The sequence below is a fragment of the Molossus molossus genome, unplaced genomic scaffold, assembly GCF_014108415.1.
Source record: "Molossus molossus isolate mMolMol1 unplaced genomic scaffold, mMolMol1.p scaffold_m16_p_1, whole genome shotgun sequence".
NCBI classification, from domain to species: Eukaryota; Metazoa; Chordata; class Mammalia; order Chiroptera; family Molossidae; genus Molossus; species Molossus molossus.
The window spans coordinates 233,122,106-233,135,881 of record NW_023425344.1 but is presented as its reverse complement, the minus strand read 5'-3'; the positions used below and the strand labels follow the sequence as shown (position 1 = coordinate 233,135,881).

General features: G+C 44.8%; 2 protein-coding genes across 2 annotated transcripts in view; both read right to left on the bottom strand.

Annotated features, from left to right (window-relative positions):
- Positions 1–2,898: 2,898 nt before the first annotated feature.
- Positions 2,899–4,046, bottom strand: LOC118638577 (eukaryotic translation initiation factor 3 subunit F-like). The gene has a single exon (XM_036274603.1). It carries the CDS (start codon positions 4,044–4,046, stop codon positions 2,961–2,963), a length of 1,086 nt encoding a protein of 361 aa, XP_036130496.1. The 3' UTR covers positions 2,899–2,960.
- Positions 4,047–5,360: 1,314 nt separating this feature from the next.
- Positions 5,361–13,776, bottom strand: part of TSHR (thyroid stimulating hormone receptor) — a 141,660-nt gene continuing 133,244 nt past the window's right edge. Inside the window, exons 9-10 of the mRNA XM_036274553.1 lie at positions 9,334–9,522; positions 5,361–7,029 (exon numbers count right to left, since the gene is read on the bottom strand). Coding sequence (XP_036130446.1) covers positions 5,622–7,029; positions 9,334–9,522 — 1,597 coding nt within the window. The 3' untranslated portion in view covers positions 5,361–5,621. The remainder of the gene's footprint in view (positions 7,030–9,333; positions 9,523–13,776) is intronic.

Genomic DNA, 13,776 nt, shown 5'->3' with positions numbered 1-13,776 from the left:
TTGTGGTGACCCCCAACCATAAAATTATTTTTGTTGCTACTTCATAACTGTAATTTTGCTACTGTTATGTCTTAGGCGACCCCTGTGAAAGGGTTGTTCGACCCCCAAAGGGGTTGCAACCCACAGGTTGAGAACCACTGGTTTGTTAGTATGTGAGGATCTAGTGAGAAGGAAGTTAAATTATATCTGAAGTGCAATTTCAAGTAATTTCTTAGAAAGGGGAATATTGGTAACTTAAAAAAATGACTCTCATGCAAATATAAAATAAACATTTGTCAAATATTTTATTCAAATTATAATTTAATGAAGAAACCATCAAAATTGGTCCTAAAAACACTTCAGAAGCATTTTACAAGAGTTAGCATTAGACCGCTGGGTTAAATACAAGCTAGTCAATGTCTGATGGGTCCATAGACCATGCAGAAGTTATTTGAATCTCTATCAGATAAAAATCCTCTGGATGAATTAACCTCTGTCCTTATAGAGTTGTAAATAGCCCAGGCAATAGGAAGTCAAGCCCAGCACCAACAACAACAAATCCACAAAACACCTACTTATCTTTTTGCTTATTTCCAAAGCTCATTTTACGATGTGAGAGAAGGAAATGGGAAAGAAAGTGGGCTGGGTTTCCTGCCCCTTGCTCTCTGCTCCAGACCAGTAACTCAGTTCTATCTATCTATTCACATTTTGAAAAGATGTTTCTTAATTTCAACCTGGGGCCAACACTGAGGTGTGTCAGTTGTTCTAACGGAATGGACGGGGCCAAGTGATATCGACTTGCTGTTAATTACCCTAAGTAGCCCCTCAGTCCTGTGATCTTCAGGCCTGGGGTCTCTCTGGGAGTCTGCAGGGAGGAACACATCACTCCGTGGCTGCAGCCTTATTCCGTGCCTGTGTTCTAGGCTGCAGCCTTCTCTACCCTGAGGTACCCATCAACTCAAGGCCATAGACTCTCCATCCTTCCGAAGGCCATCAAAGACTTTGGTCTGTTGTTGGTGCCATCTCTCCTGTTCACAGTGTAGTTTGGACTCAATTCCATTGTATACTTTTTTCACTCATTTCAGTAGAATTTAAAGAGGAAGGTTAGTAGGTGCTGGGACTCAGCCCACTACTTTTAGATGGAACTTTAATATCTTTTAAAACCAAATGCATTGCTACCAACAAGTTCTTTCTTATCCCTTTAGGTATTTCAGAATAAGAATCACTCTTCTGTGTTATACTACATTATATTTCCCAAAGACTTCAAGCAGTTAAGAGTATTTGTTCTCGCCCTGGCCAGTTTGGCTCAGTGGTTAGAGCGTCAGCCTGTGGTCCAGAGAGGCCCAGGTTCGGTTCCCGCTAAGGGCACATACCTTGGTTGCAGTTTGTCCCCAGCCCTGGTTGGGTTGTGCGGGTGGCAGCCACTCGATGTGTCCCTTTCATGTCGATGTTTCTCTCTCTCTCTCTCTCTCTCCCTCCCTCCCTCCCTCCCTCCTACACTATATGAACAAAAAATGGAAAAATGTCCTCAGGTGAGGATAAAAAAAAAATGCAGAAACAATAAAAACGAGTATTTGATCTCAAACCACTATTGTTTTGAATTCTCATGATTCCAGTTTTCATCTTTTGCCCTCACTTTTACGGATTGCCACTCTTATGGTACTGCCCTGTACTTTCCTTCTAACGGGCTGTTTCTGGTGTGTAGTAGATTATCCATAAAGCAAAAGTCAATAAACTTTGAGTGTTTTGAGAAGACAGTCTTTTAAACAACATATAAACTTTAGGACTTGAATTTTGTGACATCTATTGTGACAGGGCTGAGGTCCTTTATCATCACTGATTTGTGTTTATTTTCAGATAGTTGAAAGCCACCAGATAAAGTGAACTCTGACCAGGTCTTACAGATTTAGTATCTTCATTAGGGTGCTATTTATATTCCTAGTGTTAATACTAATTATGTTTTTTCTTTAGCCATCACTGCCTGTCAATGTATCAATATATTATAAATTATTTCACATAAAGACCATTTATGACCAGGATACAATGTTACACTGAAGTTATGCATAGTCAATAGTTTATTTATTAATATGATCTATTAGTAAATGTGCCAATTGTTTATTTTTTCCCTATTTTTAGTCTGTCTGTTTCTAATCCTCACCCGAGAATATGTTTTTACTGATTTTTAGAGAGAGGGGAAGGGGAAGGGAGAGAGAGAGAAACATTGATGTGAGAGAGAAACATCAATCGGTTGCCTCCCATATGCGCCCTAACTGGGAATCGAAAATGCAACCTTTTTGGTGTATGGGACACTGCTCCAACCAACTAAGCCACTTGGCCAGGGCCTCCTGTTTTTACTTTTAACACATAAAATAGTAACCCTAAAAGAAGCTCATAAACTACAAAAATCAATACTCCTAGACTCAACACAGTCATTTCTTAGGAAGAAAATTTATTTCACATTGTGAATGCAAATTTTAGTAACAGTTTTATTGAAGTCACGCTTCTAGGACTGTTTTCAAAGCTTTATTTCAACTACTCAAGATAAAGCATTATTTATCGGTATATGATATTTCAAAATGTCACAGGTGAGAAACCATTTACCAAAAGGTAACACATTTGTTTAATTTCATTAGTTACAAGTGAACTGGTGGAAAAGTCATTATTTTAGGTGTGTATGATATTTCTACAAAGATATCCAAGTTGCAGGGATGATCAGAAATGGGTATAGCTATAGAGAGATCCCAGGTGAACCAAGGGATTACCTCTGGGGGCCCATTGGGCCCACTGACCCTACTCCACAAACTTAAAACAACAAAAGCTTTTATTTCTATTTTTATTTTTATTTTTTTCACTTACAAAAGATAGGCCATGTTTATTTAGGGTTACAAGCAGCTGACTCACTCATTGTGACTCAAACCACAAGAAGCCATTTCTGAGTCCCAGAGCTGGGCCAGGGTGGTAGGAGTGCTGCGCAGGCCCATTCACAGGTTTACGAGCTTCTCATTGAGGGCGATCTGTGACTGTGTGAGATTGGCCAGGTAGGTCACCATCAGCAGGTCATTGATGTTACTGTTGAGCATGGTCTCGAAGTCCTCAGGAACTATCTTGGGTACTTGGTTAACCAGAGTCATCACAAAGCGGCCCACAGTATTGTCAGCTGACACCTTTCCAGACAGTACATCTTCCGCGTACTGCAACACTGTGCTGAGGGCATCCTGGATGCGAGCCGAGGACCCTGCTACCTGCTGCAAGTCACTCGAGAGTCCAATCACCCGGTTGGAACTAAAACAGGTCTTCATGATCAGGTCAACTCCGATGCGCTCAGTGTCGTAATACGCATATTTCACTGTGAGAGGTGTGAACACCACCCCCATGGTCCTCCCAGGGACGCCCATTAGAGTGCTGACATAGGCCTTGATGCTCATGCGGCCGTTCTGGAGGCTCGTGTCCACAGTGAGGTGGATGGGGTTAGGAGCTTCCCGGCTGTAGTACTCGTGGATCAGCACAGAGTGCTCTGTGATGTCGTGGCCTGTAGCATACCAGCCCAGGATGAGCTCATTTGGAGAGACTTTCTTGTGCAATTCATACATGTTCTTAGCAAACTCCATGTCAACAGCCACCTCATCTTCTGACTCATTGTGCGGCACTGAGAAGCAATTGGTGACTTCCACTGAGTGCTTGTCAACGGTCCCCAGCAGCGTTCCGATAACTCGGGCAGCACCCTCGTTGCGTCGCTCGTAGCTGTCCACGATGGAGGCCAAAATGACCGGGTGCAGCCGGACCACGCGGCCGCGGGGGAAGGGGCCTGGCAGAGCGGGACCAGCCAGCGCCTGCGCCGAGGTCTGCGCCGGGGCGGGCGCGGAGGCCGGGGTCTGGCCTGGAGTCGCGGTCGCAGCCGCCGCTGCCACGGGATCTGGGGATGCGGCTGGCGCTGGACCCGGCGGTGGAGCTGGAGCTGGAGCCAGCGCTGGAGCCGAGGCTGGGGCCGGGTCTGGGGCTGAGGCTGGGGCCGCAGCCGGGGCCGGAGTGGGCGAAGGAACACTCGCCGGTCCTGCCGGTGTGGCCATCTTGTCGAGAGAGCCAAAAGCTTTTAATTCATGGTGTGCCTTTAATTCATAAGTGGTTCATGAATACTGAGAACCAAATGCCATCTGTGCTTGGGATGAAATGCAGGGACTGTGCTGACAGACGACTTGGGGAACACACCCATCGAGGAAGGTCCTGACCATTTTGAGTAAGGGAGCAGTGTTGGGGAATAGAATTTTATGTCTAGTGATCAGCAAGGTTGGAAAGAGCTGGTAGTTTCTGAGAGAGGAAACCTCTCTTGATAGCTTTAGTATTGTATTGTGGGTTGGAAACAGCTAAGTAAAGAAACCAATCCCTGAAGACAAGTTAAATGTTTTTAAGTGAATCCACACAGTGAAATAGTAACTCTAAATAACCAACATTTGCAAAACGACCTTTTATTGTATTATATGAATACCATTCTCTTTTTGCCTGATAATTAGAGCTGTGTAGGTCTAGTAATTAGATGAGTAATTCAGATCCAGCCCAATATGGCCACTCAATAAAATTTTTGCTACAGACATCATAACCAAGAATGAGACAAAAAAAATTCCCTGGGTCATATGTCTAGGATCCAAGGAAAAGTAGATGGCAGCCCCACAGATAGGAACAACAGAATCTCCTTCCTTAATACTTGTGTTTTAAGGAAAAGGGATGTACATAGAGTTTTAACATTGGAAGAAGCTATCAAGTTCCTTCATTTCTACAGACTTCTGAGGCTCAGTGGTTTGCCTAAGTTTCAACGGGTACCTGGTACCCAGTTTGCTTTACTAATCAATTAGTGATTTATTGTGCTCTGCTCATAATTCCCACTTGTTGCTACTTAGACATATTTCTTGAGTTCACATTCATTAAGCTATGAGACTAGCCAAGATGACCAGTTCTCAGTTTGCTTGGCCTGAGCCTGGCATTTACATACGCTGAAATCCTGCCGGTTTTTCTGGGCAACACATAATGAACAGTTGGGTCACATCAGGAAGGTCCTTCTGAAGAGATGATTAATAGTTTCAGAGTCTGAAAAAACAACTCAAAGCTAAGCCTTCCTCCTCCTTCGTGTCTCACAATAGCCACTCCTTGTGTGATGTCCTGCTCGACTTCTCACTTTCAAGGAACTCAAATGCTCTTTGGTTGTATCAGCAAACATGAAGTTGGACTGAGTCAACACGTGTCTGATTTTATTTTGTGATCGCCAACCAAGTTTATCCTTTGCCATTTGCTGAATCTTTAGCTTGAAATGCTGTATAAAAGTGAGCAGCTCAGTGCTGATATGAATGAGTTGATGTTTGTGGAGCATCTTACACAATGTCATCTCTGTGCTTGGCATCAAGCAAGCCTTCCAAACAGTATAGATTATTTTGATATCATCGGGGGTTCAGACATGCTGGTAGAATCTTCCTTCTTGGGGGCAATGATTAGATTAATGCTATTCTTTTTGGGAGATGAACTCTTGTCCCATGAACTGTCACCTGCACAAGAGTTAAATAAACTGTCTTGTGTATGTGAAAGGGTTGGAATGCGTGTTCAAGAAACCAGCCTTGTTTAAGTCCCTCTACCACTGTGAGTAGTGTAGGGTCAGTTTACAAAACTGTTTGCTTATACTCTTTTAAGATTTGGCCCTGCTTATTTGGGGTTAGATGTGAGTTTTCAAGCAGCTCATAGTCATCCTGTATGGTGGGGAGATTTTGCCTCATGTCTTGGGTGACCTTTTGGACCTGAATACCAGTCCTGTTCTTTGGAGAAACTCTCTGGCCTCGGTATGCCTGAGCCTGGCGTTTACAGATGCCAAACTTACTGAGCAGGATAAATACATCCCGCTGGAAGGTCTTGGTGAAAATAGCATAGAGAAATGGATTGGCACAGGAGTTAAGGGGATAGAAAAGAACCAGCAAAATTTTGGAGTTGGTAACAGTGATAAGAGGCTTGTTCATAAGTGCCGAGAGAGCATAAAATGAGATGGGGGCCATACACATGAAGTCAGTGAAGATCAAGACAGCCATCCTTTTGGCAATTTTGGTGTCTTTGTCCCCTGGGTTGTACTGGGGATTTCGGACTGTGATATAGATCTTCACATAACAGAAGCAGACGATGATAAAGGCGACGATGTTGAGCAACAAAACCAGGATAATATATGCCAGGGCAAGAGGGGTCTCGGTGTCCATGGGCAGGCAGATGCTGACCTTGGCGTAGCTGCTGATTCCCACCAAAGGGAGCAGGGCGAGCAGGAAGCAGCAGACCCAGCCCCCAACCATGATGGCATATGCATGCCTGAGGCGGATTTTCCGGTCCAGGCGCATGGCGAAGGTGATGGCGTACCAGCGCTCCAGGGTGATGACCGTCAGTGTGTACACTGACAACTCACTAGCAAAGACGGTGAAGAAACCAGCCGTGTTGCACCCGGGGCCTGTCTGCCAGTCGATGGCATGGTTGTAGTACTCAGAATGAGTGTAGAGGTCTACAGAGGCGATAAGGAGTAAATACAACCCCATGCAGAAATCTGCGAAGGCCAAGTTGCACATGAGAAAGCGTGGGACGGTCAGTTTGTAGTGGCTGGTGAGGAGGATGACCAGGACAAAGACGTTGCCCAAGACAGCCAGCAGGCTAACAAACCACACCACAATTCTCAGGAACTTGTAGCCCATGATGTCTTCACAGGGGTTGAACTCATCTGGCTTGGGGTTACACACCATGTCTTCACTGCCCCCACACACGGTGTAGTCATAATGGCTGTCAAAGGCTTGTAGGGTCTCTTCCTGTGGGTTTTTGAGCTTCTCGCCAAAACCAATGATCTCATCTTCTTGTTCTTCAAAGAAGATGTAATAATGAGGGTGCGTATCCTGGAACGTGGAGTCTTCCTTGTACTCAGCACTGTGGTCACCTGGATCTTCTTCATATTCCTGGTAGAAGGGACCATTCAAAACGTTCACAGATCTTCTCTGACGCAGGCTCCGAATGCTGCTCTCATTACACATTAAGGACTCAAGGATTCTGCAAGGCAACAGAAATAAGTCGCTACTTGCTAAAATCCCACTCATGGCCCCCACAACATGCAGCAAAATATGCAGAATACTTACTATGATCTACATGACTCTACAAGATTCTACATGATCTGGTCAGGCCTGTCTCTCCGACGTCATTTCCTATCATCCTCCCCTTCCCTACTATGCTCCAGTGACATTGGCCCTTATTTCTCCTCTAGAACCAATTCCAGAACAGTAGTGAGAAAAAACAAACAAACAAACAGCATGGACGCTGGAGCCAGTCTGCCTAGATCAGGACCTGGCTCTACTATTTACTGTTTCACCTCAGGCAGGTCTATGAACCTTGGTTTATCCCATTTTAAAAATGGAATGATCAAAGTATTTCATATAGGGCTGTTAAAGGATATTAGATGAGTGTATCTGTTTAAAGCTCTTATATAGCACCTGGAACGTGGTTCGTGTCATATATGTGTTGGTTATTGTTATAATTCCTATTCAGAGTGTTAGAACACTATTTTCCCTTTGCCTGGAAAACTCATGACTGCTTCTACTCATTATTCAATTTTAAACTCAAATGTCCCTTTGTCAGAAGGGGCTTCCCTGATCTCCTTAAATAAATTATCCTACCCTTGTGTTTATTTCCTTCATAGCATTAACTGATACCTTATTTGTTTGCTTGTTTATTTTCTGATTTCCCCTACTGGAATGTAAATAAAATACTATATATTTTTTTTGTTAATCCTCATCCAAGGTTATTTTTTCCATTGATTTTTTTTTTTCTTTTTTAGAGATAGTGGAAGGAAGGGAGGAAGTGGGAGAGAGAGAGACAGCGATGTGAGATAGAGACATTAATTGGTAGCCTCTTGCACAATGCCAACTGGGGCCGGGGATCGTACCTGCAACTGAGGTTTATGCTCTTGACCAGGAATTAAAACCACCACTCTTTGGTCCACAGTCCAATGCTCTATCCACTGAGCCAAACTGGCCATGGCTGAAATACTCTTATCTGTTCTATTCATTGCTGTGGATAAGACAGTGCCAGGCACATAGTAGTTGCTCAATAAATATTTATTAAACAAATGAATAATGGACAGTGGCATGCAGGCATGCTCATGGAAGTAAGACTTAGTTTATTGCTAGCCTACCAGACTGACCTCAGAAGAGATTCTTTAACTTGCTGAGCAGATGTTAATTCATATATTGGGATAAAATCCAATGAGCTGCCTATTCCAAACTGTTTGGAAGTTAATGGGAAATCTGTACCCTGCCCTTGGAGTCCACTAGCTTCCCACCCATCCCTCATCCCGTCCTACTCTGGGCCACACGGTATCAGTCTAGAGCCCCTGTCACCATCCCCACCCCTACTCCTAGTTTTCTGCAGGTGTTATGCCCACACTGGCCTTTGCAAAGCTGCTCAATGTTTCCATTTGCTTCTGCCCCACTACTAGATCCCAGTTTACTTCTGAATGCAACTGTGAGTGCAGAAAGTCAGCCAGTAGATATTGTTTAGTGACAGAGAGGATGAATAAGCTATCAGTGACGACGGTGTTAGAACGGGATTGCATGAGACAGAGGGAGAATAATGCAGAGTAAAAGGTTAGATGAAGACAAGATCCAGAGAAAGCATGGAGAGAAAAAGGCGGCCATCCCTCCTTTTCAGCCTTGCAAGCAGCCTAATCATCAACCAATACACACAGAGCTTAGAGTAGTCCAGGTCATTGTGATAGGTATTTTCTACTCAGTTTCTCATGTAATCGTCTCAAACCCATCATGAATGATAGCATTATGATCGCCATTCACAGAGGCTTGGGGAGGTTACGTAAGTAGGCTGGTGTAACATAGCTAGGAGGTGGCAGAGATGGGGTACACACACAGTTGACTCCAGAGTCCACACATATGTAATCAGCAAGCTGTGACCTCTGCAAAGCCCTAATTGACCAGGTAACCTAATTGCTTGTATTTCTAAGTTTGTCCTCAGAATTGTGGCATCTAATGTGTGTTGCATCTGGTGGCCAAGGAACCATGTAATATAATCTCAATGAGGTTCTACAAGATCTGGTTGTTCCTGTCTCTCTGTTACCTCCTATTCTGCTCCCCTCCCCTGCTGTGATCCATTGACCTTGGCCTTATTTCTCACCTGCAATCACACTGAGTCTGAAGTCAGTGTGCCCCATGGATTTCATGTTCCTTATGCATGCTTCCCATTTGTCCCACATGGTTTTCAAACCACAAAGCTTCTTCCCCAAACCCAGAAAGTAATTAAACTTTTCCCAAAGCCTTCTGTCGCTTATTCCAGACACTTGCCACTTACCCTCTGATTTTCTTCTGATTCTTAAAGGCACAGCAGTGGCTCGGATAAGAAAGGTCAGCCCGTGTGAGGTGCAAGAAACTCATAGAAATTGGAAGTTTCTTTAGAGTCCAAGTGTTTCTTGCTATCAATTCTCTGAGGTGCTCCAGGCCTTTGGATGGCAGGGCAGTGACACTGGTGTAAGAGACGTCCCTGGAGAAAGCAGAGTAACACAGAGAGGCGGTGAGTAGGCAGAGCCTAGCTCTTGGCCAGAAAGTCAAACAGGCCTGAGATTCAGAGAGAGATTACAGGCTCCTTTCTGCTGCTGAGTATGCACTCCGAGTTCTTTGTATACAGACCCCTGGTCTAAGACAACACATTAGGCTTCTAAATGTTCGGTGACCAGGCAATCCCATTTTTTTTTTTATCCTCACCTGAGGACATTTTTCCATTTTTTTGTTCAGATAGAGTGGGAGGGAGGGAGAGAGGGAGAGAGAGAGAGAGAGAAAGAGAGAGAGAGAGAGAGAAAAGGAGAAACATCAACGTGAAAGGGACACATCGAGTGGCTGCCTCCCGCACAACCCCAATCGGGGCCGGGGACAAACTGCAACCGAGGAATGTGCCCTTAGTGGGAACCGAACCCGGGTCTCTCTGGACTGCGGGCCAACGCTCTAACCGCTGAGCCACACCAGCCAGGGCGGCACTCCCATTTTTATTGCTCGGAACACCAGTATCCATCAGTACAAATGACTATTTAGCAGACATTTTGTTTTCTCCATCGCGATACATACAAACTCTTGGAATCAGAGACTGACATCAATTCTACCCTGGACAGCTACACCTATACTATGGAAGGGTCTCAAGAGGCAAGAGAAATATATTTGAACAGGTTCAAAGGGGCCAGAATGGTTCTCAGTGTCTGTGGGGACTAGGGTGTGGAGTTAATACACTGCTCAATGACACGGATCAACAGCAGTACCATGACAGTCCCCTAAAGATGCAGAACTTGGGAGTCATACCAGAGCCACGGTTAATTCATGACTCAGAACAGCTTCCCCATGGTTTCTTGAGAAGGCTGTACATGTGTTCCTGGAAAGAAAACTTTAGTATTTACATTAATAATCTGAAATAAGCTTCAAGTCCCTCTGAACACAATGGGGAAGGCGCCGAGTGTAGATATTGGTGTTACTGGCGTAGAATTAATGTGTGGCCTTTCCTGTGACATGTCCCATCCTTTTCAAGTCCCAGAGGGTCCAGGTTACATGTCTTGCTCCATCATTTTTAACTGCATTGACTAATAGCTTCCAATAAGAACAGGAGTATTTAATCTAATATTATATTTTATCAATTAAAATATTTTCTATCTATTCCTTATATTGTACCATTTTTTACAATTACATTTAAAAATATTTTATGTAATTGTAGTGTCTGATTAGCAAGTAGATTCCAGTGTTTACTTCTTTCTCCATATCATTGGACGTGGACTTGGCTGGGATTTACATTCTCAGGGTTCAAGGCTGCAAGAACGTACCACTCAGTTATTACAACCGTGAAGCTCATGTATTAACCCCGTTCTCACCAGAACTGTGATTCTCAGACAAGGGTGCTGTGTTGCTATTTTGTTTTGTATTTAACTTAAAGATTCTATAATTCAGTATTTCTCCAACTTGTCTGGTGGTAAGAATTACCCTTGTTATTGTCTGATTCCCAGGTGATTTTTAACATTCAGCAAGTACATTTGGGGGGAAAAACTGGCCTAAACAACCAACGTTTCAGTTAGTGAGAGAGCTGAGGGCTTTTGGAGCAACCTTGGGCACAGGTGTGCAGTAGAGGAAGCTGGCTTTGCGTCCCCCGACCAGGCCGTGCTCTCTTCACGGTGTGCCCATCTTTCCGCCTCCAGTGTTCTGGAAGCAACTTATGTGTCCCTTCCTCCAGTGATGCTTTCTGTCAGTGCTGGATACACTGATTTTGTGTGTTCATTTGAAAGACTTTATCCTCCCAAGTAATGTGTGTGTATTTTATTAGATATGTCTTTTTTTTTTCTTTTTATCCTCACCCAAGGACATTTTTTTTGCATTTATCTTTAGATAGAGTGGGAGGGAGAGAGGGGGGGAAGAGAGAGAGAAACATCGATGTGAGAGAAACACATCAACTGGTTGCCATCCACACGACCCCAACCAGGCTGCGGACAAACTGCAACCAAGGTACATGCCCTTAGCGGGAACTGAACCTGGGACTCTCTGGTTCGCGGGCCAATGCTCTAACCGCTGAGCCAAACTGGCCAGAGCGATATGTCTTTTTTTTTTTTTAATTTAATTAATTTGTTTACGTTTCAATTACAGTTTACATTCACTATCATCCTGTGTTAGTTTCAGGTGTACAGCATAGTGGTTAGAAAATCATGTACTTTACAGGGTGTTCCCCCCAATGTTTCAAGCACCCACCTGGCCCTGTATACAGTTATCACGATATTATTGACCGTATTCCCTAAGCTGTAATCTACATCTCTGTGACTATTCTGCAACTACCAATTTGTACTTCTTAGTCCCTTCACCGTTTTCACTCAGTCTCCAAACCCGCCTCCCCTCTGACAAGTGTCAGTCTGTTCTCTTTTTAACAGATGTGTCTTGAGAGATCACGTTCATCACCATTCCAGCTATTGCCTGAAAAAACATCCCCAAAACTAAGAGGCACCAAACAACAATCCTTTTATTCTAAGAAGAACTCGTGTGGGTCAGGGATTTGAACAGGACACGGCGAGACAGACTCGTCTCTGCTCTGTGGTGTCTGGGGCTCAGCTGGGAAGACTCGAAGGCTGAGCGACTCCGTGGCTGGGCCTGAATTCTCCACAGACTCCTTCCCCTGCCCGTTTGGGCCAGCACCGGGATGATTCAAAGCTGCTCCGTGGACTGATGATGTGGCCTCCCTGTGGCTGGGGCTTCTCACATCTTGGCAGCCAGGTTTTGAAAGGGAGCATCTGGAGAGCACTTCAGGAGAACTGGTAGATTCACAGGCAGGGGACACAGAACCCATCTCTCAGTGGGACGAGTGACGAAGGCGTTGATGCCTACTTTTAAAACTGCCACAGGGGTCTAAGTGGCGGGGCTTCCACTGAGGCAGATACTTGGTGAAAACTGCTAACTCGCCGCTCTACAAGGCAGTTTCCAGTTCAACCACCACCCTGGACCAGTGTCAAAATCACCTGCAATACAGACTCCTGAGCTACCCCTGGCCACCTGAAGTATATTCTCTGACGGTGGGGCCCAGGAAACTGCACTGTTTAAAATGCTCTGTAGATCATTCAGAATCTCATTTGAATTCTCAGCAAGTAGATACTAAAGTTCAGACAGACAAACAAGGCATGTTGTGTCCAAAGACTCAGCAAACCGAGGGTGGAACCGCAGCGGTCATTTGGGTTTAGAGTTCTTAGGTTCCGTGTCCTAAAGGCCTTTCTCTACACCCATCTTCAGGTCTCTGGAGTCTGTGAACACAGATCCAGGCCCGGCAGCCACCCTCAGGGACTTGTTTTGCAATCTGGGAGGGAAGGATTTATTCTACGGTCTGACCAAGTACCTGCAGTGAGTGTAACCCAGGTGGCCTCTAGTTGGGTCTCAGTGAGGGAGCCTGGCAGGCGTGGAAAAAGCAGGTGAGGGAAAATGTGTATAAACCTTATGACAGGAACATATGTAACAAAATGGGTCCTTGGCATATAGTAGTGTTTAATGAATGTTAATTCCCTCCTTGCCTCAATTTGGAGTTTGTTGAGCTCAAGGGAGAAACAAGGAACCCCACAAATATAGCCCTAGCCAAGGTTTTGACTTGTATATCCAACTGCTTATGTAACATCTCCACCTGGATGCCCCCCAGGCATCTCCAATTTAACAGTCTATCCCAAAATCTCGATCGCCTCCCCCCTCCCCATCCTGCTCCTTCTCCACTTAATCTGGCAAAAGACCTTTGGATTTGAAATCCACAAAACTCCTAAATCCCTCTCTGGGTTAAACTAACAGGACCTCTTGCTGCAATAGCTCTCAGGTCCACCTTTGATCTCTCCCAATCCATTCTCCACACAGCAGGCAGAGTAGTCAGAACACATCAGGTGAGAAAGTTCACACTCCTGCTCAGAACTTTGGATGCACCCTGGATAACATCTGCTGTGCCCTTCAAGGTCTGTAAATCTGGCCTTGCCTCCCTCTCCAATCTCATCTCAGGGGCCCAAGGCCACTTACCAAATCAGATTCTGCCTGGAGCTATTGTACTCCCCATGCCATGAGGCACTTGATGTAGCTCCAAGTACCCATTATGCCTGCTACTGTGAAGGTGCTGCCCTTTCCTGACACCGGCTACTCCACTCCAGCCCCAAGGCACTTACAGAGCCAGGTAAAAGGGACAACTGCTTTTTCCTCACCTTTTTTTTTTTTGCATTTAACCTCCCTTGCAGAGATCTGCAGTTTTAACCAGACAGTC